This window comes from Saimiri boliviensis, chromosome 1 (genome assembly GCF_048565385.1).
Source record: "Saimiri boliviensis isolate mSaiBol1 chromosome 1, mSaiBol1.pri, whole genome shotgun sequence".
Taxonomy (NCBI): Eukaryota; Metazoa; Chordata; class Mammalia; order Primates; family Cebidae; genus Saimiri; species Saimiri boliviensis.
The window spans coordinates 32,020,163-32,044,840 of record NC_133449.1 but is presented as its reverse complement, the minus strand read 5'-3'; the positions used below and the strand labels follow the sequence as shown (position 1 = coordinate 32,044,840).

General features: G+C 41.4%; 2 protein-coding genes across 13 annotated transcripts in view; one reads left to right on the top strand and one right to left on the bottom strand.

Annotated features, from left to right (window-relative positions):
- BIRC6 (baculoviral IAP repeat containing 6) overlaps positions 1-24,678 on the bottom strand; it is a 267,531-nt gene that overhangs the window by 228,079 nt on the left and 14,774 nt on the right. For all 12 annotated transcript variants that reach the window (XR_012516772.1, XM_039475342.2, XM_039475325.2 and 9 more), the window contains exons 2-3: positions 11,603-11,784; positions 8,449-8,586 (exon numbers count right to left, since the gene is read on the bottom strand). Coding sequence is in view for 11 of the 12 variants with exons in the window: in XM_039475342.2 (XP_039331276.2) it covers positions 8,449-8,586; positions 11,603-11,784 (320 nt within the window). In the remaining variant the exon portion in view is untranslated. The remainder of the gene's footprint in view (positions 1-8,448; positions 8,587-11,602; positions 11,785-24,678) is intronic.
- On the top strand, positions 12,128-12,671 carry LOC120366546 (large ribosomal subunit protein eL32). Its single transcript, XM_039475347.2, has one exon. It carries the CDS (start codon positions 12,148-12,150, stop codon positions 12,553-12,555), a length of 408 nt encoding a protein of 135 aa, XP_039331281.1. The 5' UTR covers positions 12,128-12,147; the 3' UTR covers positions 12,556-12,671.

Sequence of the window (24,678 nt, the reverse complement as noted above, 5' to 3'; positions counted from 1 at the left end):
AGATACGGAAACAACCTAAGTAACCATTAATGGGTGACTAGGTAAAGAAAATGTGCAGCAAAGGCTATGTGCGGTGGTTCACAACTATAATTCCAACACTTGGGGAGGCCAAGATGGATGAACAGCTTGAGCTCAGGAGTTCAAGACCAACCTGGGCAACATAACGATATCCTGTCTGTAGAAAAAATATAAAAATTAGCCAGGCGTGGTGATATGCACCTGTGGTCCTAGCTACCAGGGAAAATGAGGCAAGAGAATCACTTAAGCCTGGGAGGTTGAAGCTACAGTGAGCCATGAGCCATGACAGTGCCACTGCACTTCAGCCTGGGCAACAGAGCAAGACCCTGTCTTAGGAGAAAAAAAAAAAAAAGAGAGAAGATGTGGAATATTATATAGACTTTTAAAAGGAAATTCTGACGTTTGCAACATGGATTAACCTAAAGGACATTTTGCTCAGCGATACATACCAGGCACAGAAAGACAAATACTACGTGATCTCGCTTATATGTAAAATCTAAAAAGTTGAACTCACCAGGCTCAGTGGCTCACGCCTGTAATCCCAGCACTTTGGGAGGCTGAGGCAGATGAATCACCTGAGGTCAGGAGTTCAAGACCAGCCTGGCCAAAATGGTGAAACTCCATCTCTACTAAAAATACTAAAAATATGTTAAGGTCTTTGTGAAGTTAGAAATTTAATGCTGATAGGCAGGGCGCGGTGGCTCAAGCCTGTAATCCCAGCACTTTGGGAGGCCGAGGCGGGTGGATCACGAATTCAAGAGATTGAGACCATCCTGGTCAACATGGTGAAACCCCGTCTCTACTAAAAATACAAAAAAACTAGCTGGGCGTGGTGGTGCGTGCCTGTAATCCCAGCTACTCAGGAGGCTGAGGCAGGAGAATTGCCTGAGCCCAGGAGGCGGAGGTTGCGGTGAGCCGAGATCGCGCCATTGCACTCCAGCCTGGGTAACAAGAGCGAAACTCCGTCTCAAAAAAAAAAAAAAAAAGATATGGAGGTAATCAAATGACGTCATCCCCTTTACTGGCCTGTTGTAAACGGATCTCAAAGAATGAATGTGGATGGCAAACTATCAGGTGATGACTTCAACTGCAGGTGCTCTTCCAGATGAGGTATCTTTATTAAAGCAAATCAACAAATCCCCTGATATCTGGTACATAGTTACAGTTCTGTCCAATATTTTTCTATCCTTATTTAGTTTTAAGGACTATCCAAAAAGTCAATTTTTATCTGGTAGGAACAATAATAAACCTTCACAATCTTTCCATAAGAAAGTTTGAGAACACATCTCACGTTCTGGAGATCTTGATCATCCTAACATCCTACAGATCAACACACTGGTCCACTGCATCACAACAACACGCTGATTGGTCCAAATGAAGAGGAAACAGAAAGGAAATTAAATGCCTTAGTAAGGTGCACACCAGAGATCAAGAGTCCCCAGAAAAACTCAAGATTCTGCAATCTTGGGTAAGTTTCAGAGGTCCAGAGGTCTGGTTATGTCAGGATATTCCCTCCAAAGTGAAAGACAAGTTGCTCCAACTTGTAACACCAATCACAGGAAAAAAGCCACAATACCCAGTGGGTCTAGTTGGATTTTGGAGCCAGTATTTAGCATACTTGAATGTGTGTTCTAACCCAATTATCAAGAAATATATAAGGTTGCCAATTTTGAGTAAGGTGCAGAACAAGAAACTGCAACAAGTCCAGACTGTACTGCAAGATGCTCTGCCACTTTTACCTCAAGAGCACTTTCAATGACACTGATACCAGAGTGTCCACGGCAAATAATGATGCTGTAAGGAGCCTGTGACAGCCTAACTGGGACAATCACACAGCAGAATGCTAGGATCCTGGAGCAAAGCCACACCCTCTCATGCAAATGACCATTCTCCTTTCGAAACCAGTTCCTAGTTTCTTACTAGTCCCAGAGATTAATATACCTATTCATAAAACTAATGTCTACAAATTCAGAGCTGTCCAGATGTTATCTGACACACCAACCATAATACTGAGCACAAGCAACAAGTAACCTTCATCAAGTGTTTTATAAAGAGCTCAATCCTGACAAAGTCCAAAAGGCAAAAACTGAATAAACAAGTGGCTCAGAATTCAGTATCTACTCCCACTATAATGTTTCCTCCTTGTTCCACATCAATAGCTTCAAGGGGAACTTCTGATATTGAAATAATTTAAGGGGAAACTACTCTTGGCCCTCATTTACAGACGGTTCTTCATAATATGCTGGTACTACCCCAAAGTGGATGGCTGCAGAATTACAGCCCCAATCACAAGTGAAGTTAAATCTACTTAGTATAGGTAGAGCTTCAATCAGTATATTTGGCTGTTCTCGTATGGATTGAGAGTTGACCAGAAGTAAAGATCCTCACTAATTAATGAAGAGTTGCTAATCTGTTAGCTAGATAGTCAGGTACTGGAAAGAAACAGGATCAGAAAATTAGAAGCAAGGAGGTCAAAAACAAAGGTCTATGAATAAAACTCTCAAACCAATGGTAAAAATATTTACAAAATCTGTGAATGCACACCAAAAAGCATCCATTCCAGAGGAAATGGAGAAATTACACACATTATATACATGACAGCCTCTCTCCACAGCCACTCTAGTGGTTGCTCAATGGACCTGTGTGCAAAATACTATGGCAACAGATATGGAGGCTACACACAGGACCAAAAATCTAAATTTCCATTTATCAAGACTAACCAGGCTACAGCCACTGCTAACTGCCTAACCTGCCAATAACAGTTACCAAAGGTGGGCTGCCAATATGATGCCATTTCCCAGAGGGAATAGCCAGCTATCTGATGACAGGTTGATTATACAACTCATGGACTAGGCAGTAATTTGTTTACAACCTAATATATATTCTAGGTATGCTATATGTGAATGTACTATACACGAATAAACAAGTATAGAACTACGTATTATTCATGGGGACTAGCAGTAATGCATTCTGTCCACAGGCTTCTGCAATAACGTTATACAGCGCATTGCCTGCGGACTAGCAGAATGCCATGATATTGTAGACAACTTTGCTTCTGACCAAGAAAAGTATTTCAAAGCAAAAAAAAAAAAAAACAAAAAACAAAAAACTTTTTTTTCCACTGGTCTTACTGTGTTATCATCCTGATGAAGCTGACCTAGCAGTGAAGCTAAATGGCCTTCTAAAGACTCATTTTCTATGCCAACTGCAAGAATCACACTGAAGGGTTAGACTTCTACCTTACCAGATGAAGCATATGCTTTGAATCAACTAAAAATGTATGATACAGTTTTTCTCAGCATGGCCACTATTAAATTTAATAAACCCATTCACAGATTTTTTTTTTTTTTAAGCTTTAAGCTCTACAGGTCTTACTCCCTAGAAAGAAATATTCCAGCAGGGGTACAACATTTCCACTGAAGTGGGTGTTGAGATTACTACCCAGCAACTTTGAGCTCCTCTTCCCACTGAATAAACAGACAAAGAAGTAGGTTATTCTACTAGCATATAGGACTGGAACTGACAAGGGGAAAACTGGATTGATGCCGAATAACAGGGGCAAGAAGAACTTAGGCAGAACCCAGGAGATTCTCTAGGATGCCCCACGGTACTTCCAAGTCCAATATTAAAAGTGAAGTAAGAATTACAACTTAAAAACAGCACCTGGCCGGGCGCGGTGGCTCAAGCCTGTAATCCCAGCACTTTGGGAGGCCGAGGCGGGTGGATCACAAGGTCGAGAGATCGAGACCAACCTGGTCAACATGGTGAAACCCCGTCTCTACTAAAAATACAAAAAATTAGCTTGGCATGGTGGCGCGTGCCTATAATCCCAGCTACTCAGGAGGCTGAGGCAGGAGAATTGGCTGAACCCAGGAGGTGGAGGTTGCGGTGAGCCGAGATCGCGCCATTGCACTCCAGCCTGGGTAACAAGAGCGAAACTCTGTCTCAAAAAACAAAAACAAAAACAAAAAAAACAGCACCAGCCTGGCACAATAGCTCATGCCTGTAATCCCATGACTTTGGGAGGCCAAGACGGGTGGATCACCTGAGGTCAGAAGTTCAAGACCAGCCTGGCCAACATGGTGAAACCCTGTCTCTACTAAAAATACAAAAAATTAGCCAGTCACGGTGGCCCATTCCTATAGTACCAGCTACTGGGGAGGCGAAAGTTACAGTGAGCGAAGATCATGCCACTGCACTCCAGCCTGGTTGACAAACTTAGACTCCATCTCAAAAAATAAAATGAAATAAAAACATAGTAACACTGAGAATTCAAATTCTTCAAGAATGAACATGGGTTGCTCCACTATGTAAAGAATGCTGATGGGCCGGGCGCAGTGGCTCACGCCTATAATCCCAGCACTTTGGGAGGCCGAGGCGGGTGGATCACGAGGTCAAGAGATCGAGACCATCTTGGTCAGCAAGGTGAAACCCCGTCTCTACTAAAAATACAAAAATTAGCCGGGCATGGTGGTGCACGCCTGTAGTCCCAGCTACTCGGGAGGCTGAGGCAAGAGAATTGCTTGAACCCAGGAGGCAGAGGTTGCGGTGAGCCGAGATTGTGCCATTGCACCCCAGCCTGGGTAACAACAGCGAAACTCCATCTCAAAAAAAAAAAAAAAAAAAAAGAATGTTGAATAGTTGAGGTGCTAGATGATGACAGACGGATTGTGGAACAGGTAATAGAAAAAAAAATTATATATCTTCTTGACCATTATATATCCTCTTGACCATTATAAACTGAGGACTAAAGGCTGGGCACGGTAGCTCACGTCTGTAATCCCAGCACTTTGGGAGGCCAAGACAGGCAGATCACCTGAGGTCAGGAATTTGAGACCAGCCTGGCCAATATGGTGAAACCTCATCTCTACCAATAATACAAAAATTAGCCAGGCATGACGGTGCACGCCTGTAATCCCAGCTACTTGGGAGTCTAAGGCAGGAGAATCACTTGAACCCAGGAGGCAGAGGTTGCAGTGAGCTAAGATTGCACCACTGTACTCCAGCCTGGGCAACAAGAGTGAAACTCTGTCTCCAAAAATAAACAAACAAACAAACAGAGGACTAGGCCGGATGCAGTGGCTCACACCTGTAATCCCAGCACCTTGGGAGGCTGAGGCGGGCAGATCACGAGTCAGGAGTTCAAGACCAACCTGACCAACCTTGTGAAATGCCGTCTCTACTAAAAGTACAAAAATTAGCAGGGCATGGTGGCGCGCCTGTAATCCCAGCTACTCAGGAGGCTGAGGCAGGAGAATTGCTTGAACCCGGGAGGTGGAGGTTGCAGTCAGCTGAGATCACACCACTACATTCCAGGCTGGTCAACAGAGCAAGACTCTGTCTCCAAAAACAATAATAATTTTTTTTAAAAGCATGATAGTTTTGTTACATGAAAGTTCAAATATGTAAAGTATGAGTGGAGATGCTGAGTAGCCAAAGGGGTAGACTGTGCCAGTTATTAAACTGTTGTCTCTCAACTCCAAATCTACTCAAATTCTCTCCTCTATCAGGTTGGAGTTTGGACTCTGCATACTGTATTTCCTCTTTTCAACCAGTCTCCTGGCTTTCAGGTTCTCCCAGAAGCAGCACAGGAAGGAAACTGGAAAGCAAGATGAAAGAAAGACTTGCTCCTTCTATTTTACTGGCCATTGCTATCAGCACTATTTAAGGAAAAGGCCTTGTGGCAGTAGTTGATTCTTCTATTCTTATAGCATTTTGTTTTGTTTTGTTTAGCATTCCTAGATCCAGTTTCAGAGAGCTCCCTGAGGTACTATCATCAGCCACGTAGGATCTCTCTACAGAGATATGAGTCCCAGTTTTGCAAGGCCCTCATCCAAGCTCCTGAGCCACCAACTGGGTAGCAGCTCCTAGTCCTAGGTCCATGACACCTACTCTCTAAGTTTCTAGATTCTGATAACCCCTAATCTCTATTCTTTGTTCCTCCAGACTTAGATGAATATTGCTTCCTATAGTTATCTCTGCGTTACCTCATTATTTCCTTTTCACTTTTTCAGTTTTCAAACACCAGTTAATGTCTTATAATAAATTATCTCTAGCCGGGCGTGGTGGCTCAAGCCTGTAATCCCAGCACTTTGGGAGGCCAAGGCGGGTGGATCACGAGGTCAAGAGATCGAGACCATCCTGGTCAACATGGTGAAACCCCGCCTCTACTAGAAATACAAAAAATTAGCTGGGCATGGTGGCACGTGCCTGTAATCCCAGCTACTCAGGAGGTTAAGGCAGGAGAACTGCCTGAACCCAGGAGGCGGAGGTTGCGGTGAGCCGGGATCGTGCCATTGCACTCCAGCCTGGGTAACAAGAGCAAAACTCCGTCTTAAAAAAAATAAATAAAAAAAAATAAATTATCTCTGTTGAAATCCATAGTACAGTTTGTTTTCCTGAATAAAATGTCCCATCAATAGAGTAAGGTCTAAAAAAAAATCATGATAAATCTATGAAGAAAATTCAATGCAAATATTAAGAAGAATGTAGATGATCTCTGAGGATATCAGAAGATATCCAAGAAACTCTTGAGTGAAAAAAAGCAACATGACCAGGTACCATGCATGGCTCATGCCTGTAATTCCAGCACTTTGGGAGGCTGAAGCAGCCAGATCACAAGGTGAGGAGTTCGAGACAAGCCTGGCCAACACAGTGAAACCCTGTCTCCACTAAAAATACAAAAATTAGCCAGGTGTAGTGGCATGCCAAGTAGTCCAAGCTACTCGGGAGGCTGAGGGAGGAGAATCACTTGAACCCAGGAAGTGGAAGCTGCAGTGAGCTGAGATCACGCCACCGCACTCCAGCCTGGGCAACAGAGCGAGACTCTGTCTCAAAAGAAAGAAAGAAGGAAGAGACAGAGGAAGGGCGAGAGGGAGGGAAAAGAAAAACAGCAAGGTTTATCACAACACAGTATTAGCTGGGATTAGTATAGTTACAACTGTACTTGAGAAAAATCTTTGTAAAATGTGCAAGTTACTTTTAGGAAAGTGGCTTTTACCTTCTACCTTATAGTGTTCAATATGGAAGTTTTATATATAGTATAGCTTTGAAAAGGTCTTAAAATAAAAATATGGAGGAAATCAATAAAAATACATCCAAGGATTTAATTGAAAGCACCTTCTCCCACATACATCCCAGTATGCCAAAAAATTTCAAAGAAAGCACAAAATGGCTCATTTTCGAAAGACATACTCCATTCTTATCCAAGCATCCAAGCTCACAATCTAACAAAGAAGCCTCTTTTTTTTTTTTTGAGGTGAGTTTCACTCTTGTCGCCCAGGCTGGAGTGCATCTCACTGCAACCTCCGCCTTCAGGTTCAAGAATTCTGCTTCAGCCTCCCAGGTAGCTGGGATTACAAGTGCCCACCACCATGCCCAGGTAATTTCGTACTTTTAGTAGAGAAGGGGTTTCACCATGTTGGTCAGGCTGGTCTTGAACCCCTGGACTCAAGTAATCCACCTGCCTTGGTCTCCCAAAATGTTGAGATTACAAACGTGAGCCACCGCACATAGCCCAAAGCCTCTTTCATCAGCCTCTTGACCAGTCCAGGTCCATCAGGCATTAAGGAAGATTTAAGGAAGCATTAGAAAACACAGTAAGCAGCACAGCACTGTGATCCCAGCATTTTGGGAGGACAAGCCGGGTGGATCACCTGAGGTTGGAAGTTTGAGACCAGCCTGACCAATATGGAGAAACCCCAACTCTACTAAAAATACAAAATTAACCAGGCATGGTGGCACATGCCCGTAATTCCAGCTACTCAGGAAGCTGAGGCAGGAGAATCACTTGAACCTGGGAGGTGGAGGTTGTGGTGAGCTGAAACTGTGCCACTGCACTCGAGACTGGGCAACAAGAGCAAAACTCCATCTCAAAAAAAAAAAGAAGGAACCCAACAATAAGCAAAGTAGTTCCCACAAACCGAAGTTACTGAAGTTAAGCCTCAATTTTAAAAAGGTTCAACTTTTTTTTTTTTTTTTTTTTTTGAGACAGCATCTCACTCTATATCTCCCAGGCTGGATGGAGTACAGTGGCGCAATCCTGGCTCACTGCAACTTTCACCTCCCAGGTTCAAGTGACTTTCATGCCTCAGCCTCCCGAGTAGCTGGGATTATAGGTACCTGCAACCATGCCTGGCTAATTTTTGTATTTTTAGCAGAGATGGGGTTTTGCCATGTTGGCCAGGCTGGTCTCAAATACCCAACCTCAGGTGATCTGCCTGCCTCAGCCTCCCAAAGTGCTGGGATCACAGGCGTGAGCCACCACCAGCCAGTTCCAACTTTAAGATAATTTATTAGCACATTCTGATTCTTAAAAGAAAAATCTAGAATTAGAACATTTCCAAAAGGAGAAGGGGGAAAAAAAAAGCCAAAGATTGGAGGTATCCATTGTAATATAACCCCAAACAAGGTAGTTTATTAATTTCTTACCTTAGCAACTTTGTGGTTTGCTGCAGTCTCATGAGATGTACTTTTTAAACCATCTTTGAGCTGTGTGATGAACAAATCATAACCCTCCGTACTAGAAATATCTACCTTTTCTAAACATGCTGATAAGAGCTGCTGTGCCTAAAAAAAAAACAAAAAACAAAAAAAAACACAGAAAATTCAACACAACAACAAAAAATGAAATTCAGATCCTCATTCAGATATTTTAATATGCAATGATTGTGACAGGTACTATACTAAACTTACCTTTTAACAAATCTAATTAATAAAATAATAATTTAAAGGTCTATTATAAAATTAAATGAGATAAAGCAATGTATTCAGTGTAGCAATATTACATGGTAGAGTTCAAATACAAAGCAGTTATTATAAACCAAATCAAGATAGAAAAATGGACAAGCTGAAACCATAGCAAAAATAACACAGGAAAAATTCTTAAGAGACAAACTTAAAGTCCTCCTATGAGCTTCAAATATTCAGGCTATACAAAATCTTAAGAGAGGACACTAAGTCAGCAAGTAATATGAAAAAACCCTTTGCATTATTATCCACATATTTAATATGCACTATTGTAAAAGAAAAAATACATGTTAATGTAAGGAAAAGAATATATCTACACTGAGCAAATCAAACTTAAGACCCCATACTGTAGGGAAGACAGTGATAGATAAACTACCATGATGCAGTAAAGGAAGCCTGGAATGCTAAAAGATCTACAAACAATATTATCTAAACAACAGTTACAGCTGTGATTAATGTAAAAAGAGGAAAAAAAAAAACAGAAGCAGATGTAACAGCAAACAAGGTGGAGGAAGGGATAGAAGCTATAAACGGCATTTCACTGTAGTAGGAAAAGCACTGACTTAAGAGTAAGTGTTCAAGTATTTTACTGTAATTCTTTAGTCTTTGTTAAAGCTGAACATAGTTTGATGGCGTTTTTCACTGCTGATTATACGTCCTGATGTCAGCTGGTTTACATTTCTTAAATTAGGAGGGGAAAATGATCAATTTTTTCAAATGGTTTTTCAAATTTTCTACTTGTTCAAATCATATAGAACTAATTAATTCTCTGTCCAAAGATTTTATTGATTTTTTGGGGTTTTTTTTTGTTTTTTTGAGACGGAGTTTCACTCTTGTTACCCAGGCTGGGGTGCAATGGTGCGATCGCGGCTCACCACAACCTCCGCCTCCTGGGTTGACCAGCCACTGGTGATTAAGGTTAAAAAGAAAAAAATTATAGTGACAATGAGATTCATTTCAATGTAATGCACTAAAGCAGAACACGAACTTAGCTTGGCCTATTCCAGGTAGTCAAATAGTATTTTTGTTGTCAAACTTTAAAATTCATATTAATTTGCAAATGTATGTCTCTGAATAGGACTTGGACCTTTCCTGAGATTTATTTTATCCATGACATATTTTTTAAAAATTCTTTTGATACAGAGAAGGGTCTTTTTTTTTTTTTTTAAAGTATTTCAGTGAAAACTTGGTGTAAGTCTGAACCCATCTTTTGAAAGGTGTTTTCTTCATTACAGGTCCTCTGAAAGTGGTTTCTCTATGAAAAGCTTTGTTTGCTTCCTACAAATTCATGCTTATTCCTTAAGGGATGTGTTAGAGTTATTGTGGATTTCTCTCTTTTTGTCTTACAAGAAATTTGTCTCTGTACTTTAATACTTTGTTTAGGATGAAGAGTCTTTGTGTCTCTGTACAGCAGTCTGAAGAATTCCCCCTTCTGTCCCCTAGCAGGTCCAGTTGCTGTATATGAACAGTTTCAGCTCTTTTTGTAATATAACCTAAACCTGTTATTTCTGCGCTGTCTAATAAATCAGATTCAGAACCCTTAAAAAAAAAAAAAAAATCTCCTGCCTCAGCCTCCTGAGTAGCTGGGATTACAGGCACGCGCCACCACGCCCAGCTAATTTTTTGTATTTTTAGTATAGACGGGGTTTCACCATGTTGACTAGGATGGTCTCGATCTCTTGACCTCGTGATCCACCCGCCTTGGCCTCCCAAAGTGCTGGGATTACAGGCTTGAGCCACCGCACCCGGTCCTGTCCAAAGATTTTAGACATGCCTCCAGACCCAAATACTCTAATGAGAAAAAGATAGCTTCTCTGTTTTTGGAACTCAAACTTCCAGGAAAATGCTTTCAATATTAACATATAACAGACTACTGTTATATGATACTAAACGTAAAATCTAAGTGGATATCCTTTATTGGTCATATTTTTTTGATAATTTTCATAACCTCATGAACACAGAAATATCTCTATTAGGGAACACAATATAATCGTTTATATTCTATTTAAGATGATAGGTTGGGCTAGACTTAAAAATTAAATAATGAAAATTTAACACTACAGAAAAGTATATATGGCTAAAATTTAAAACTTGAGTTATTGAAAGACATGCAAAACCACCGGCAAAAATTACTGGTTATTTACCAATGTGTATTCCTCTCTCATTTTTTAATATTTAAAAAAAACAAACAAATAATCACCTCTTTCCCAGTCTCCCTTTCAGCGTAAAGTGACCACGTGACTAAATTCTGCCTAATGGGGTAAATATGAGGTTATGTCGTTGTGAAAGGCAGGAAGAGAATAAGAACAAATGAGTAGAAGGGGGGCAAGGGGTGATAGGACAGGGAAAGGGAAGGAGAGGAGTGAAGAGAGAAAGATGCCAGCCTCTTGCCCTATAGCCTCTAGTCTCTTGCCCTCTCTTTCCCTGTAACTGGGAAATAATAATGAGACCAGAGCAGCTGTCTTAACATCCCAAGCTAACCCAAGTACCAAGTGTTGAGGTTGGCAATGCCGGTCATGTACTGAGCCCTGGACTGTTATTGGAAACAAACTATCTTGTTTAAACCATTGTTTTGGGGGTCTCTGTTACAGCTGTTTAACCTGTGCTAATGCACAATTCACTCCTAAAAACACCACTTCAACAAGAATCAATTAATTATGCAGGGGAATGATGAGTATTAACATTTAAACAAGAGTTATGGTCAATAAGTAAATTCTTGGTTTTTATAAGGATACATATAAAAATGCCGTTAAAAGATGATTCAATTTCATTTAACGTGTAATACATCTAAGATTACATTAAGTAGAGGACCACGTTGATACTTATTTCAACTTACCTCTGTAACGGGTAATTCAAGCTGAACCACATCATCCTGCTTTGAAACGGGGGTTTGCAGAGCAGTGTCTAACAACAAGATTCCATTAAGGTCCTTCCTACACCCTACTGCATAATCATCCACAAATATAACTTTATCCACAGCAGAAATATACTGACATTTCACCTGTCCACCTGGTTTAGCTGTTAAAAGAAGAAAAATTCAACACTTAAGATTTTCGGGCCAATAGTCTATTAAAAATCAATGTTTACATGAAGACTAAACACCATATATTATCCTGAATTGAATCTTAAACTGGGAAAAAAAAAAAAACTATTCTAAAGAACATTATTGTAGGTCTAACTGGATTAAATTCAAATATGTACCATAAATTAAAGTATCAATGTGAAATTATCAAAATTTTACAACTAAATTGCTATTATAAAAGACAACATCACTGTTCTGAGAAATAAACACAGAAACAGTATAGAGAAAAGGAGCATGATATATGCAACCAACTCTCAAGTAGAAAAAAAGTATGTATGAGCAGCGAATTCCTCGGCATCATGGCCGCCCTTAGACCCCTTGTGAAACCCAAGATCGTCAAAAAGAGAACCAAGAAGTTCATCCGGCACCAGTCGGACCGATACGTCAAAATTAAGCGTAACTGGCGGAAACCCAGAGGTATTGACAACAGGGTTCGTAGAAGGTTCAAGGGCCAGATCTTGATGCCTAACATTGGTTATGGGAGCAACAAGAAAACAAAGCACATGCTGCCCAGTGGCTTCCGGAAGTTCCTGGTCCACAACGTTAAGGAGCTGGAAGTGCTGCTGATGTGCAACAAATCTTACTGTGCTGAGATTGCTCACAATGTTTCCTCCAAGAACCGCAAAGCCATCGTGGAAAGAGCTGCCCAGCTGGCCATCAGAGTCACCAACCCCAATGCCAGGCTGCGCAGCGAAGAAAATGAGTAGACAGCTTATGTGCACGTTCTGTGTTTAAATAAAACTGGCATCTTCCTTAAAAAAAAAAAAAAAAAAAAAAAAAAAAAAAAAAAAAAAAAAAAAAAAAAAAAGAAAAGAAAAAAAGTATGTATGTAAACATAAGAGGATGATAAGCAAATGTACTAAAATGTTTAAAACTAGAAGAACTGGGTAAAGGGTACATAGGCAAGTTCTTTGTCACATACTACTCCTGCAATTTTTCTGTAAGTGCAAAATTAAAGTGTTCAAAACGAAACTTTTAAAAAATGAATTCTTTTATGTCTTTTTTTTTTTTTGCAAAACTCAATAAGCATGAAGACAGCATAAACAATTATTAGATACAGTAGTGCCCCTCCTTATATGTAGTTTCACTTTGCATAGTTTCAGTTACTCAGTCAATAGAAGTCTAAAAACAGGTAAGTATAGTACAATAAGATATTTTCAAAGGTCCAAAAGTAAGTATAGTACAATAAGATACTCTGAGAGAGAAACCACATTCACATAACTTTTATTATAAATGTTCTATTTTATTATTAGTTGTTAATCTCGTACTATGCCTACATTATAAACTTTATTACAGGTATGCATAAGAAAAAACACAGCTGACCCTTGAACCACAGAAGTTTGAACAACATGAAACCACTTATACATGAACTTTTTCCCAATAAATATATTGAAAAAATTTTCAGAAATTTGTGACAATTTAAAAAACATGCAGACAAAACACACAGCCTAGAAATATCAAAAAAATTAAGAAATCGGTACATCACTGATGCATAAAATATATGTAGTAGATGTAAGTCTAATGTATCATTTACTGGCATAAAATATACACAAATTGGCCAGGTGCAGTGGCTCACGCCTGTAATCCCAGCACCTTCGAGGGGCTGAGGCAGGCGGATCACAAGGTCAAGAGATCGAGACCATCCTTGCCCACTTGGTGAAACCCCGTCCCTACTAAAAATACAAAAATTAGCTGGGCATGGTGGTGTGTGCCTGTAATCCCAGCTACTCGGGAGGCTGAGGCAGGAGAACTGCTTGAACCTGGGAGGATGAGGTTGCAGTGAGCCGAGATGGCACCACTGCACTCCAGCCTGGCGCCCGGTGACAGAGCGAGACTCTGTCTCCAAAAAAAAAAAAAAAATCTACTACCAAGTTAAAATTATCAAAATTAGGCACACAGATAGTATGTAGTGCCATTCAGTCAGCGAGAAATGTAAACAAATGTAAAAAATACAGTATTAAATCATCCACATAAAACTGTAGTATATATTACACAACTGTGATAATTTTTTTCCTATTGCAGTGATTTCAAGTGTTATGAGTATCCACCTGTGACCCTAATCATATGCAGGTGAGCAGTTTACCTCTCAAATGTAAATTTGTAATTGTAGTAAAAAAGCGGTCTCTCTTGATTCTCATCTATTTTCATCGTGCTTAGTGCAATACCATAAATCCTGAATAACACTAGGAGTCCCATACAAGGTGCCACTAGTAATGATGGAGGTGTTTCCAAAAGGCAGAGAAAAGTCATGTGATTACAAGAAAAAGCGGAATTGCTTCACATGTACCATAAACTGAGGTCTCTAGCTGTGGTTACATGCCATTTCAGACACAGGATTCATTTTGTAAACAGATAACATATATATTTACAGTATTTATACAAACAGTACAGTGCTGTAATTTTTTTTTTTTTTGGAGACAGAGTCTAGCTCTGTTGCCCAAGCTGCAGTGCAGTGACACAATCTCGGCTCACTGCAATCTCTGCCTCCCGGGTTCTAACGATTCTCTTGCCTCAGCCTCCCAAGTAGTTGGGATTATAGGCACCTGCCACCTCGCCCAGCTAATTTTTCTATTTTTAGTAGAGATGGGGTTTCACCATGTTGGCCAGGCTGGTCTCGAACTCCTGACCTGGTGATTCACCCGCCTCAGCCTCCCAAAGTGCTGGCATTACAAGCATGAGCCAACAAACCCAGCCTGTAAATATATTTTCTCTAATGATTTTCTTAATAACGTTTTACCTTCTCTAGCTTACTTTATTGTAAGAATACAGTATATAATACATACAACACACAACACACAAAATATCTGTTAATCAAATGTTCATGTTATCAGTAAGGCTTCCAGTCAACAGTAAGCTATTTATTTATTTATTTATTTATTTTTTGAGACGGAGTTTCGCTCTTGTTGCCCAGGCTGGAGTGCAATGGCGCGATCTCGGCTCACCACAACCTCCGCCTCCTGGGTTCAGGCAATTCTCCTGCCTCAGCCTCCTGAGTAGCTGGGATTACAGGCACGCGCCACAATGCCCAGCTAATTTTTTGCATTTTTAGTAGAGACGGGGTTTCACCATGTTGACCAGGATGGTCTCGATCTGTTGACCTCGTGATCCACCCGCCTCGGCCTCCCAAAGTGCTGGGATTACAGGCTTGAGCCACCACGCCGGGCCAACAGTAAGCTATTTAATAACAATAGTTAAGTTTGGGGAAGTCAAAAGTTACACGTGAATTTGCAACTGCACAGAGGAACAACAGCCCTAATCCCATGATGTTCAAGGATCAACTGTAGATACACAGGGTTCAGAACTATCAGTAGTTTCAGACATTCACTGGGGGGTCTTGGCATTTACTCCTCAAAGATAAGCAGGGGACTAATACAAGTATCTCAAAAGTTCCTGAGGGCTTTATATCCGAGATAAAATTATAGAAAATATTTTGATAACCTGTGTTATAAAAACTAACAAAGCCTCTAGTCCAGGCGTCCCCAAACTACGGCCCGCGGGCCGCATTTGGCCCCCTAAGGCCATCTATCCGGCCCCCAGCCGCACTTCAGGAAGGGGCACCTCTTTCACTGGTGGTCAGTGAGAAGAGCACAGTATGTGGCAGCCCTCCAACGGTCTGAGGGACAGTGAACTGGCCCCCTGTGTAAAAAGTTTGGGGATGCCTGCTCTAGTCCAACCACCACTGAGGAGGCATAGTCAACTGCTGAGGATCAATGTTCCGTAATGCTTCTGCTGAGTCTGTCAGAAAGGTACTTCAATGGAGAGCCAATGAACACACTGATCATAAAATTTCTCAGCATGAAATTTTTTTTTTTTTTTTTGAGATGGGAGTCTTGCTTTGTTGCTCAGGCAGGAGTGCAGTGGCACAATCTCGGCTCACTGCAACCTCTGCCTCCTGAGTTCAAGCAATTCTCCTGTCTCAGCCTCCCGAATAGGTGGGATTACAGGCGCCGGCCACCACGCCCAGCTTTTTGTATTTTAGTAGAGATGGGTTTCACTGTGTTGCCCAGGCTGGTCTCAAACTCCCGACCTCGTGATCCGCCCACCTCAGCTTCCCAAAGTGCCGGGATTACAGGCATGATCCACTGCGTACGGCCAGCATGAGAATTTCTAGAAGTCTAACTAATAGGCAGAAGCTTTATAGAACAGCCCCCCAAAAAAGTATTAAAAAGATAACATCAATTTCCACATTTAAATTTGTAGAGATTTATAAGGAGATCAATGTTAAGTGTTTCTTCCATAAATATAGAGTTTCTGTAAAAAGACTTTAAAGACAAATCAACCACAAAATTTTATTGCATTACAGAAGGAACTTTTCTATGAGCAACCAATCCTGCTGCCAGTATACCTCTATTAAACTCCCACTACAACTCTACAGAACACTCCTGTTATTAGTATTGCTACAGCCTAATGACACAAAAGCAGAAAAAGGTCAAGAGTTCAAGACCAGCCTGGCCAACATGGTGAAACTCTGTCTCTACTTTAAAAAGTACAAAAATTAGCTGGACATGGTGACGTACGCCTGTAATCCCAGCTACTCAGGAGGCTGAGGCCAGAGAATCACTCGAACCCAGGAGGCAGAAGCTGCAGTGAACCAAGATTGCGCCACTCTAGCCTGGGCAACAAGAGCAAAACTCTCAGGAAAAAAAAAAAAAAAGGAAAATTATATTTTCAGACATTTAAAACTCAAAAGGCAAAAAGGCGGCCGGGTGCAGTGGCTCATGACTATAATCCCAGCACTCATGTCTGTAATCCCAGCGCTTTGGGAGGCCGAGGCCGGCAGATCACAAGGTCAAGAAACAGAGTCCATCTTGGCCAATATGATGAAACCTCGGCCCTACTAAAAAACACACACACAAAAAAAATTAGCCGGGCATGGTGGCATTCGCCTGTAATCCCAGCTACTCGGGAGGCTGAGGCAGGAGAATCACTTGAACCCAGGAGGCGGAGGTTGCAGTGAGCGGAGATTGCGCCACTGCACTCCAGCCTGGCGACAGAGTGAGACCACATCTCAAAAAAAAAAAAAAACTCAAAAGGCAAACAAAATGCATTTCTGTTAAATAACTGGTTGGTGCCAAAATGGGATTTAATTTTTTCTAAGACATGATTAGGAAATTTGATTTAAATATAGGTTGTAGGTTGAGTTTGATTAATGTTATTCATAACACTGAAATTTATTGACACTGTTGAACCCTAAGCCCACGAAAATCATGAGTCAAAGCAAGAAGAGTAAAAGTGTAACCTAAGATACCATATTATTGGAGACCAAAAAGATATTTTCTTATTGATGATATAATCAGGTCCCAATACTGATCTCTTCGTTTCTTGATCTCTTCTGTGGACATTTTATGCTTAAAATTGTTACTCTTGCCGGGCGCGGTGGCTCAAGCCTGTAATCCCAGCACTTTGGGAGGCCCAGGCGAGCGGATCACGAGGTCAAGAGATCGAGACCATCCCGGTCAACATGGTGAAACCCCGTCTCTACTAAAAATACAAAAAATTAGCTGGGCATGGTGGTGTGTGCCTATAATCCCAGCTACTCAGGAGGCTGAGGCAGGAGAATTGCCTGAACCCAGGAGGCGGAGGTTGCGATGAGCCGAGATGGCGCCATTGCACTCCAGCCTGGATAACAAGAGCAAAACTCCGTCTCAAAAAAAAAAAAAAAAAAAAAAAAAAATTGTTACTCTTGTAACGAAAAATAAGCATTGAAATTTACCTCTCAAGCCTGTAATCCCAGCACTTTGGGAGACTGAGGCGGGTGGATCACGAGGTCACGAGATTGAGACCATCCTGGTCAACACGGTGAAACCCCGTCTCTACTAAAAATACAAAAAATTAGCTGGGCATGGTGGCGCGTGCCTGTAATCCCAGCTACTCAGGAGGCTGAGGCAGGAGAACTGCCTGAACCCAGGAGGCGGAGGTTGCGGTAAGCGGAGGTTGCGGTGAGCCGAGATCACACCATTGCACTCCAGCCTGGGTAACAAGAGCAAAACTCCATCTCAAAAAAAAAAAGAAATTTACTTCTCATTGTAGAATTTGTGCTTGTTTTTTTTGCTCTATAAATATCCCGACCTCATGTGATCTGCCTGCCTCAGCCTCCCAAAGTGATGGGATTACAGGCGTGAGCCACTGGCCCCCGGGCTCCTTTTTTTTTTTTTTTTTTTTTTTTTTTTTTTAAGAGGCAGGATCTCCTCTACCTCTGTCGACCAGGCTGGAGTGCAGTGGCACATTCATAGCTCACTACAGTCTCAAACTCCTGGACTCATGACCCTCTCACTTCAGTCTCCCAAGTAGCTGGGACTACAGGGATGCAGCACCATGCCCAGCTAATTTTTTTTTTTTTTTTTTTAATGTAGAGATGGGGTCTCACTACATTGCCAGGCTAGTTTCAAACTCCTGGTCTCTAGCAATCCTCTCACCTTGGCCTCCTAATGTGCTAGGATTACAGGGATGAGCCACCATGACTGGCCTGAAAGTACATTTCTTAAAGAAATATGAGCTATGCTTGGCTAACATTTGTTATGTTTCCAAGAAAATTTGGCTAAAAAATCATTTTTCGTGTTTAAATGGAGAAAAATATTCTTGCACATACCCCAAAGCACACACTGCTCCCTGTTAGAATTTTGTATAGAAAATATTTGTAAGAAGACTTTTTGGCTGGGCACAGTGGCTCACACCTGTAATCCCAGCACTCTGGGAGGCTGAGGTGGGCAGATCATGAGGTCAAGAAATCTAGACCATCCTGGCCAACATAGTGAAACCCTGTCTCTACTAAAAATACAAAAATTAGCCGGGCATAGTGGCACATGCCTGTAGTCCCAGCTACTCAGGAGGTTGAGACAGGAGAATTGCTTGAACCCAGGAGGCAAAGGGTAGTGAGCTGAGATCATGCCACTGCACTCCTGCCTAGTGACAAAGCGAGACTCTGTCACACATGCAAAAAAAGACTTTTAAACCTACATGGATAGTTTGTAAAATTCAAGTAGGAAATTTTAATGGAGGAAAAATTGATACTTTCTTTAACTATATCACAAATCAGCTCAATTCTTTTGAAAAGGGTCAGATAATTTTAGGCTTCACAAATATGGCCTCTCACAACTACTGCAGCACAAAAGCAGCCATGGACAATATGTAAATAAATGGGTATGGACATATTCTAGTAACACTTTATTTACAAAATCAGGGGCAGCCTGAGAGCCATAGCAGTTGCAGGCTAGGATAGTAAGATACATATGTTGGCTTCTGTCCATGGTTCCTGGCTCGTAAGTCCCACAAGCCCATGTTACAGTCTTTTGTTATAATGTTGGGGCACCTTACGCCTCAAAAGCTGGCCTCAGAAAACAGGAATCTCTCTCTCTGACCTGAAGCTATCTCCAGGTAGACAGAACTGTCACTGTTTCAGAATTGGAGGCTGATCAGCTTGTGTCTGCTGCTGGGTTGACTGCTTGCTTATTAGGGGATAGAAATCCCCACACATTTGGTCACAGAAGTCTTCTGTGTTGCTTATTGTTCTTCTGTGAGAGAACAGAAAAAGCAGTTCGAGTGAGTGTGTTTTTCCACTCACTGGCTATAGTTTGCAGATCCCTGATTTACACGAATGACTTGACTATGTGCAGATTTCTTTCTAGGGAAAGGGAAATCTCACAAATATGGTAGATTAAAAATTCACAGCCAACACAATAAACTGCTGAAAATTCAACAAAGATAAATCTTGAAACCAACCAGAAAAGAATGATACATTACTTATAGGAAGGTCATGATTACAATAAAAGCATATTTACCATTAAAAACCAAGGGGTTCAGCTGGGTGCAGTGGCTCACACCTGTAATCCCAGCACTTTGGGAGGCTAAGGTGGGTGGATCATTTGAGATCAGGAGTTTGAGACTAGCCTGATCAACATGGTGAAACCCCTTCTCTACTAAAAATACAAAAAAATCAGCCAGGCATGGTGGCTCATGCCTGTAATCCCAGCTACTCAGGAGACTGAGGCAGGAGAATCACCTGAACCCGGGAGGCAGAGGTTGCAGTGAGCCGAGATGGCACAACTGCACTCTGGCCTGGGCAATAGAGCAAGACTCCAACTCAAAAAAAAAAGGGGGGGTCAGGGGTTCATTAGGAAGTTGGAAAAAAAAAAGACATTCTCAGATAAAGTAATACTAAAAATTTTGCCAGTAAAGCGTCTCAAAAAGTACTACAAAAAGTTCACCAAACAGAAAGAAGGTCAAGAACGAGAGAACAACAGAAATGGTAAATATGTGGGTAAATGCAACCAACAATTTTTCATCTCAGTTCTTTAAAATATACTTGCAAGCTCAGGAGGCTGAGGCAGGAAAACTGCCTGAACCCAGGAGGCGGAGGCTGCGGTGAGCCGAGATCGCACCATTGCACTCCAGCCTGGGTACCAAGAGCGAAACTCCGTCTCAAAAAAAAAAAAAAAAAAATATATATATATATATATATATACTTGCAAGCTCAAAGCAAAAATTATTAGATTGTCTGAAGGGGTTTTCGATGTATGTAGATACAATAAGTAGTAGGTGTATATATTTTGGGGATACAGGAAATGTTCTGATACAGGTTTGTACCTTCCTTATTGACTCTGAATGTTTGCATATAGTGCATTTTAACAGCCTATGTTAAGCACTGAAGTCTGAGGATATCTCAATGAAAATGGAATTTTACAGTGTGTTGTCAGTTTGAAAAGATAATGCAGCCGGGAGCGGTGGCTCAAGCCTGTAATCCCAGCACTTTGGGAGGCTGAGGCGGGTGCATCACGAGGTCAGGAGATCGAGACCATCCTGGTCAACAAGGTGAAACCCCGTCTCTAATAAAAATACAAAAAATTAGCTGGGCATGGTGGCACGTGCCTGCAATCCCAGCTACACAGGAGGCTGAGGCAGGAGAATTGCCTGAACCCAGGAGGCGGAGGTTGCAGTGAGCCGAGATCGTGCCATTGCACTCCAGCCTGGGTAACAAGAGCAAAACTCCGCCTCAAAAAAAAAAAAAAGAAAAGAAAAGATAATGCATTTCTTGCAACATTTTTGCAAGTTTTTTAGGGTTGAACACTATTTCCTAAAGGATTAGAATTGGTAACTAATTTTTTTAAAAAATCATTTCCTTTGAAACTTTCAATTTTACCATCCTGGGAAACATGGCAAAAACCTCATTTTTTTTTTTTTGAGACGGAGTTTCGCTCTTGTTACCCAGGCTGGAGTGCAATAGCGCTATCTCGGCTCACCGCAACCTCCGCCTCCTGGGTTCAGGCAATTCTCCTGCCTCAGCCTCCTGAGTAGCTGGGATTGCAGGCACGTGCCACCATGCCCCGCTAATTTTTGTATTTTTAGTAGAGACGGGGTTTCACCATGCTGACCGGGATGGTCTCGATCTGTTGACCTCGTGATCTACCCGCGTCGGCCTCCCAAAGTGCTGGGATTACAGGCTTGAGCCACCGTGCCCGGCCCAAAACCTCATTATTAAAAAGAAATCAATACGAGAAAAAAAAAATGGTTCCTTGAAATCAGTGAAATGGATAAACTTCTAGCAAGCCTGGCAAAGGAAAAAAAATACAAATTATCAATATGAGGAATCAAAGAGATACACTACAGATCCTGAAGATATTTTAAAAAATAAGAGAATACTATGAACAACTCTATCCACACAAACTTGACAACTTACATTGACAAAATAAATATATTTGGTACCACAAATGTTAAAAAAGATTATTAGGGAATATGAATAAATCTACACCATAAATTGGACAACACAGATGAAATGTACCAATTTCTTGAAAACCACAATCTACCAAAACTTATCCAAGACAAAACAAATCAAATGAATACCCCTATGACTTGTAAGGATATCAAATTTAGAGTTTCAATGAAACCTCTACCCCTACATGGTTTCACTGGAGAATTCTACCAAACATTTAAGAAGCAATACAAACTCTACACAATCTTTTCCAGCATACAGACAAGGAAACACTTCCAAGCTCATTTTATGAGGCCAGCATTAACCTGATACCAAAACTAGAAAAAGTACAAGAAAATGACATACCATTTAACCCACATAAAGACTGATGTCAAAAACAACAAAATAAAAGCAAATCAAATTTAGCAATATATAATATAAAAAAGAATAGTACAGCAGGACCAAGTAAGATTATCCCAGACATGCAAACTGGTTCAAAATGGAAAAATCCATCAATGTAATCCACCATATTAATCGTCTAAAGAAAAACTACATCATCAAGTCTGCAGATGAATTAAGCAAAAATCAACATCCTTTCATAATAAAAGTTCTCAAGAAATTAAAAATAAATGGAAACTGCCGGGCGCGGTGGCTCAAGCCTATAATCCCAGCACTTTGGGAGGCAGAGGCGGGTGGATCACGAGGTCGAGAGATCGAGACCATCTTGGTCAACATGGTGAAACCCCGTCTCTACTAAAAATACAAAAAACTAGCTGGGCGTGGTGGCGCATGCCTGTAATCCCAGCTACTCAGGAGGCTGAGGCAGGAGAATTGCCTGAACCCAGGAGGTGGAGGTTGCGGTGAGCCGAGAGCGCGCCATTGCACTCCAGCCTGGGTAACAAGAGCGAAACTCCGTCTTAAAAAAAAAAAAAAAAAAAAAATTAATGGAAATTTCCTCAATCTGATAAAAGACATAAATCTTACAGTTGTCAATTTTTTTTTTTCTTTTTGAGAGGTAGGGTCTCAATCTGTCACCGAGGCTGGAGTGTAGTGGTACACAGCTCACTGCAGGCTCAAACTCCCCAGCTCAAGTGATTCTCTTGCCTCAGCCTCCCAAGTAGCTGGAACTACAGGTATGCACCACCGTGCCCAGTTCATTTTTTTTAATTTTTTTTTTTTTTTTTTTTTTTTTTTTTGAGACGGAGTTTCACTCTTGTTACCCAGGTTGGAGTGCAATGGCACGATCTCGGCTCACCGCAACCTCTGCCTCCTGGGTTCAGGCAATTCTCCTGCCTCAGCCTCCTGAGTAGCTGGGATTACAGGCACACGCCACCATGCCCAGCTAATTTTTTGTATTTTTAGTAGAGACAGGGTTTCACCATGTTGACCAGGATGGTCTCGATCTCTTGACCTCGTGATCCACCCGCCTCGGCCTCCCAAAGTGCTGGGATTACAGGCTTGAGCCACCGCGCCTGGCTAATTTTTATTTTTTTTAGTAGCGACAGGGTCTTGCTATGTTGCCCAGGCTGGGCTAAACTCCTGGGCTCAAGTGATCCTCCCACCTCAGCCTCCCACAGTGTTGAGACCACAAATGTGAGCCACTGCACCTAGCCAACATGCTTTTACTTACTTACTTACTTACTTATTTATTTATTTATTTATTTATTTATTTATTTATTTTGAGACAGAATCTTGCTCTGTTTCCCAGGTTGGAGTGCAGTGGCACGATCTCGGCTCACTGCAAACTCCACCTCCTGGGTTCAAGCAATTCTCCTGCCTTAGCCTCCCAAGTAGCTGGGATTAAAGGCATGCACCACCACACCTGGCTAAATTTTATACTTTTAGTAGAGACAGGGTTTCATCATGTTGGCCAGGCTGGTCTTGAATTCTTGACCTCAGGTGATCCACCCACCTCGGCCTCCCAAAGCACCAGGAGTATAGGCATGAGCCACTTCACCTGGCCTCACACTTTTTTATTAATAGTTTTTTGGTGGTGATGGTTTTTTTTTTTTAAGAGACAGGGTCTCTCTATGTTGCCCAGGGGAACTCAAACTCAAGCAATCCTCCAGAGTGGCTAGGACTATGGGAGCACACTGCTGTGCCTGGCATGTCAACATACTTAATGGTAAAAGACTGAATACTTTCCCCTACAGATCAGGAACAAGTCGGATGTATGCTCTTACAATTCCTATTCAATACTATACTAAAAGATCTAGTCACTGCAATAAAAAACAAGGCAATAAAAGGCAAACAGATCAAAAAGAAACTATCCCTATTTACAGAAATATGATTACCTATGTAGATAAAAATCAATCATACTTTTTTTTCAATCATACTTTTCTATACTAGCACTGATCAATCTAAAACCAAAAATTTGTTTTTTTAAATACCAGTTTACAATAGCTTTAAAATATACTTAGACATATACATACACAAAAGGTGTACAAGACATGTATGCCAAAAAGTACAGAAGGCTGATTACACAAATCAAAAGCCTAAATAATACCAAATTCATGGACTGAACAAGTCAATCTAATAAAAACGTCAACACTCCCCAAATGGATCTACAGATTTAACAGAATTTCAATCAAATATCCCAGGTGGGGTCAGCATGGCGGCTCACACCTGTAGTACAACACTTTGGGAGGCCGAAGCTTGAGCAAGGAGTTTGAGGCCAGCCTGAGTGAGACCCCATCTCTATTTAAAAATTTTTTTAATTAGGCAGGTGAGGTGTGGTGGCTCATGCCTGTAATCCCAGCACTTTGGGATGCTGAGACGGGTGGATTACTAGGTCAGGAGCTCGAGACCAGCCTGGCCAATATGGTGAAACCCCGTCTCTACTCAAAATACAAAAATTAGCCATGCACGGTGGCATTTGCCCGTAGTCTCAGCTACTCAGGAGGCTGAGGCAAGAAAAACTGATTGAACCTGGGGGGCGGAGGTTGCAGTGAGCTGAGATTGTTCCACTGTACTCCAGTCTGAGTGACAGAGCAAGACTCCATCTCAAAAAAAAAAAAAAAATTAGCCAGGCATAGTTGCACACACCTGTAATTCTAGCTATTCAAACACTGAGGCAGGAGGATCACTTGAGCCCAGGAGTTCAAGTCTACAGTGAGCTATGATTGTGCCACTGCACTCCACCCTG